Raw genomic sequence first — 5499 nt, 5'->3', positions numbered from 1 at the left:
TGTGTGTGTGTGTGTGTGTGTGTGTGTGTGTGTGTGTGTGTGTGTGTGTGTGTGTTGGCAAGGCTGTGTGTGTGTGTGTGTGTGTGTGTCTGTGTGCACGTGTGTCTTTAATGCTGTGAGAGAGCACACACTCACCCCCGAGCACCATCTTGACCTGTATGGGGTCCGAGGGCGGCCCGTCGCCCACGGAGGTGAACGCCAGCACGCGTATGCTGTAGGTCTCGCTAGACACCAGGCTCTGGATGGTGGTCAGCACGCTGTCCTGCACGTTGTGGATCTGCCACTGGCTGAGCGGCTGGCTGTCGTCCATGGTGTAGTACACGCGGTAGCCCTTGATCTGACCGTTGGGCTCCTCAGGCTCGTCCCAGCGCACCACCACCGTGTTGGCCGAGATGATGCGCGCCTGGACGTTGCGCGGCGGGCTGGCGGGGGCCTGCTCGCCCGTGCGAGCCTCCACGGGCTCGCTGGGCGGGCCCTGGCCGATGGTGTTGAAGGCGGACACGCGGATCTCGTAGTCGGTGTTGGGCGAGAGGCCGCCGATGCTGTAGCGCGTGGTGGTGATGCCGTCCATGGTCTCGTACTTGCTGTCGGCCGTCTTGCCGCGGTACTGGATGATGTAGTAGAGCACAGGGTCCGGGTTGCCGCTGTCCCACGTGATGGTGATGCTGGTCGCCGTGGTTTCCGTTACCATGGGGGTGCCAGGGGGTCTGGGCAGGGCTGGAGGAGGGCAGTGAAGGTGAGGACCAAAGACTTCACTACTACCACTACTACTACACACACACACACACACACACACACACACACACACACACACACAAACACAGACACACACATCCACACACAAACACAAACAAACACACAGACACACAGACACACACACAATCACACACTCACACACACACTCACACACACACACACACACACACACATCCACACTCACACACACATCCACACTCACACACACACAAGCACATCCACATACCCACATACACACACACACACACACACACAAACACACACACACACACACACACACACACACAGACACACACACACACACCAGCATGCTAAATAAGTACAGTACTACAGCCTACATGTTTCATCCCCTTATGACCTTTTCATCTGTGCCTGTTTGACAAGGACACTATAAGTGTCTGTAAGCCTGAGAATGATGCATTGTGGGATCTCTGCGCAGCCCCGTAAGGCTGCTGAGTGTGATGCATGTACCTCTGCAGCCTTTACAACACACATGTGTCATCTTCTCTGCTTCCAGGATCTGATGCAACTGACAGACAATCTGGATGAAGGTAGTGAGTTCATCTTTTCATAGGTGAGGTGTGTGTGTGAATATGTGTGTATGAAGTTGTGTGTGAATATGTGTTTCTTTGGGTGTGTGCGTGTGTTTGTGTGTGAGTGTGTGTGTGTGTGTGTGAATATGTGTTTCTTTTAGTTTGTGTGTGTGTGAGTGTGTGTGTGTGAATATGTGTTTCTTTTAGTTTGTGTGTGTGTGTGTGTGTGTGTGTGTGCGTGTGTGTGTGTGAATATGTGTTTCTTTTAGTTTGTGTGTGTGTCTGTGTGTGTGTGTGTGTGCGTGTGTGTGTGTGAATATGTGTTTCTTTTAGTTTGTGTGTGTGTGTGTGTGTGTGTGTGTGCGTGTGTGTGTGTGAATATGTGTTTCTTTTAGTTTGTGTGTGTGTGTGTGTGTGTGTGTGTGCGTGTGTGTGTGTGAATATGTGTTTCTTTTAGTTTGTGTGTGTGTGTGTGTGTCTGTGTGTGTGCGTGTGTGTGTGTGAATATGTGTTTCTTTTAGTTTGTGTGTGTGTGTGTGTGTGTGTGTGTGCGTGTGTGTGTGTGAATATGTGTTTCTTTTAGTTTGTGTGTGTGTCTGTGTGTCTGTGTGTGTGTGTGTCTGTGTGTGTGTGTCTGTGTGTGTGTGTGTCTGTGTGTGTGTGTGTGTGTGTGTGTGTGTGTGTGTGTGTGTGTGTGTGTGTGTGTGTGTGTGTGTGCGTGTGTGTGTGTGTGTCTGTGTGTGTGTGTGCGTGTGTGTGTGTGTGTCTGTGTGTGTGTGTGTGTGTGTGTGTTTGTGTGTGTGTGTGTCTGTGTGTGTGTGTGTGTGTGTGTGTGTGTGTGTGTGTGTGTGTATGTGTGTGTGTGTGTGTGTGTGTGTGTGTGTGTGTGTGTGTGTGTGTGTGTGCTTGTGAGGCCCGTCCTTACACTTGACGGTGATCTGTGCCACCGCCTCGATGATGCCCAGGCTGCTCATGGCGACGCAGGTGTAGTTGGCCGACTCCTGGATCCCATCCAGCGCCAGCACATTCCTGCCCACGGGCATCTCGTCCTCGGGCGTCAGGTCCTCCGAGTTCAGCATCCACTTTACGTAGGGCATCGGGGAGCCCACCGCCACGCACGTGATGTTGACGCTGCCGCCCGGCATGATCTCGTGGTTGGTGGGGAGGATGGAGAAACGAGGGGGGACGCGACGGACTACGGAGGGGACAGAGACGGACAGAGAGAGAGAGAGAGAGAGAGAGAGAGAGAGAGAGAAAGAGGTGACAGACAGGCCGATGAAAACAGGTTCCTTGTCTTTAGAACCACAGCACAGTCTAAAAAAGGACTACAGATGGAGAAAATGATACCGAAGGAACAGAAACACAAACAGAACAAGTTCTAACGGGCTTTTCTCTTCAGAGCGGGGCAAACTCAAACCCAAAACGATGAGAACAAACTAAGATTAACAGAACCGCTTCACCAACAATATAGAGTCACATATTGAAGCAACAGGTCATAACAACGAGGTTCCATAGACCAAGATTGGACCCATCACAGCACAGGTATTGACACAAAAATCTATTACAAGTTTCTCATCTTTCCGCCTGGTCTACTCAACCCCCCTCCTCCCCACACTAGAAACTAAAATCTAGAATAGAACCTCTAGATCTTTAGAACACTAGGAGAACCCTAGATCTCTTGAGCAGTAAAACTCTAGAACAGTAGACCTCTGGAACTCCAGAACCCTCTGATCTCTCCTGCTCTGGTGGAGGAGGAGGTTGTGTGTGTGTGTGTGTGTGTGTGTCTGTCTAATTCCCTGTGACTCCGGGCCAGACGGAGACTGTCTCCACACCGGCTGCCCTCTCCTGTCTCCATGCCAATGAGATGCTGCCCAAGTTGCTGCCTGGCGGCCGAAGATGAGAAACCTTAATGAGATTTTTGTGGTTTAGGGTAGATCAGCTGGACAAAGCCTTTTTAAGATCTGACACCGTTCCATTGATAGATGCAGCTATCATTGTCACAGACACCATGCATAATAGATTGAGATAAATAAATAAATAAATGATAAGGAGGAACCAGAGATCTGACTGATAGAGAATGCATAGAAGAGTAGAACTTAGACTCGCATGCCCAGACAAAGACAATTGGAGAGAAAAAGAGAAATATAATAAGGAGGTAGAGTGAGAGAGAGAGAGTGAGAGACAGAGAGAGAGAGGGGTGCACACAAGAGAGCGAGAGAAGATGGGAGAAGAAGGGAGGGTGGGAAGGAGGGGGTGGGGGAACCCACTTCAGTGGTGGAAAGGTTCTTATTTAGCTGTTCAGTAGTGGAATGTTCTTATTTATCTGTTCAGTAGTGGAATGTTCTGATTTAACTGTTCAGTAGTGGAATGTTCTGATTTAACTGTTCAGTGGTGGAATGTTCTGATTTAACTGTTCAGTGGTGGAAAGGTTCTGATTTAGCTGTTCAGTAGGGAAAGGTTCTTATTTATCTGTTTAGTAGTGGAATGTTCTGATTTAACTGTTCAGTAGTGGAATGTTCTGATTTAATTGTTCAGTGGTGGAATGTTCTGATTTAACTGTTCAGTGGTGGAAAGGTTCTTATTTAGCTGTTCAGTAGTGGAATGTTCTGATTTAACTGTTCAGTGGTGGAAAGGTTCTGATTTAGCTGTTCAGTAGTGGAAAGTTCTGATTTAGCTGTTCATGTTCTCCAGTCAATGTGACTAAATGTGAAGGGGACATTGTAGTCCATGGTACACAACCACCACAAAACAATTCCCATTTACCCAACGAATGCTACAGCACAGCTAGCTAGCGTGAGTGGCTATCCCGCGGGCTACAGCACAGCTAGCTAGCATGAGTGGCTATCCCGCGGGCTACAGCACAGCTAGCTAGCATGAGTGGCTATCCCGCGGGCTACAACACAGCTAGCTAGCGTGAGTGGCTATCCCGCTACAACCCTCTTAGCACGCAGCTCTGACACCAAAACAACACACGGGTGGACAAACACAAACGCTCATCCACAGCAGGTCGCGGAGGAACACAAAAGACGCTGGTCTACAATGACAAGGAGCTCAAGAGATGCTGCGCCTCTTGGGCAGAGAATGTGATTGGTTGGAAATGTGATGGACAGGTCTGGGGACCAATGGGGCTGTGAGGAGGATAGAGTGGGTAGGACACAACTACAAATGGTGTGGTGTTTACATTCTTGGCAACCTTGCTTTAATGTTGTGGCTTTGCAGTAAATGGATACTCTCTCTCCATGCTGAGTTAGATTTAGGTTCTGGTTTATCGTCCCAGCTGAGGCGCTGTGTTACTGCTGTTTTAATGTCCATGGCCACGGCAGAGTCAGCTTGTGGATCTGCTGCAGGCTGCTTTGCTATTTATCTCCATGGGAAGTGCGCTGAGATGAGAGGCCTCTCCAACACACACAGACGGCGCAGCGCACCAGAGATTAGCATAGCAAAGGCATCCTCGACCGCGGACGCAGACGCAGCCTTGGCCAGGGCTGCCGCCTCAAGGCCACTCATGGATGCTGCACAGCTGATCACCGCAGAAACTAGAGCGGACATGGCTCATCAGCTGGGTCAGAATTTGCAGAATTCAGGGGCGGCCTAGTCTGGTTCCCCCAAGAGTTGCCATGGTGACCTGAGCACTGGTGAGTGCTGGAGGTTCACACGGGGGTGTGTGTGTGTGTTAGTGGGGGTGTGTGTGTGTGTGTGTGTGTGTGTGTGTGGGGTGGGTGTGTGTGTGTGTGTGTGTGTGTGTTTGTGTGTGGGGTGTGTGTGTGTGTGTGTGTGTGGGGGGTGTGTGTGTGTGTGTGTGTATGTGGGGTGTGTGTGTGTGTGTGGGGGTGTGTGTGTGTGTGGGGGGGGGGGGCACGCCTCTTTTAAAGACAGAGAGAGCGGGACAAAGGGACGGATGAGGGAGGGAGGGAGTAGAGATGACTGAGGACAGACAGATGAACAGACGACAGGACAGACAGACAGACAGACAGACGGGACAGAAGGCAGGACACGCAGGACAGGAGGCAGGACACGCAGGACTCGAGCAGAACAGCACACAGGATGGACATGGGGACATACAGCAGAGACGCTGGGGGTCAAAAGGTCAAACGGCCAGGGTCACCATTCATGAGGTGGGGGGGAGGTGGGGTAGACTGAGGTCCTATTGTGCGTCTGGAATCTCTCACAATGGGGCTTGAAATCAGATTCAGCTCCTTCTTTCCTTGAG

General features: G+C 50.7%; 1 protein-coding gene across 1 annotated transcript in view; it reads right to left on the bottom strand.

Moving 5' to 3' along the window:
• ptprsa (protein tyrosine phosphatase receptor type Sa) overlaps window positions 1-5499 on the bottom strand; it is a gene marked incomplete in the record, with an annotated part of 93376 nt that overhangs the window by 68962 nt on the left and 18915 nt on the right. The window contains 2 exon segments of the mRNA XM_076275472.1: window positions 136-717; window positions 2215-2484. Coding sequence (XP_076131587.1) covers window positions 136-717; window positions 2215-2484 — 852 coding nt within the window.

The sequence above is a fragment of the Alosa pseudoharengus genome, unplaced genomic scaffold, assembly GCF_046254945.1.
Source record: "Alosa pseudoharengus isolate Yale_2024_CS ecotype anadromous, Long Island Sound unplaced genomic scaffold, YU_APseudo_1.1 YU_APseudo_1.1_scf_11, whole genome shotgun sequence".
Lineage (NCBI taxonomy): Eukaryota > Metazoa > Chordata > Actinopteri > Clupeiformes > Clupeidae > Alosa > Alosa pseudoharengus.
Note: the sequence above shows the minus strand (reverse complement) of the source record. Positions and strands in the feature narration are given on the sequence as shown.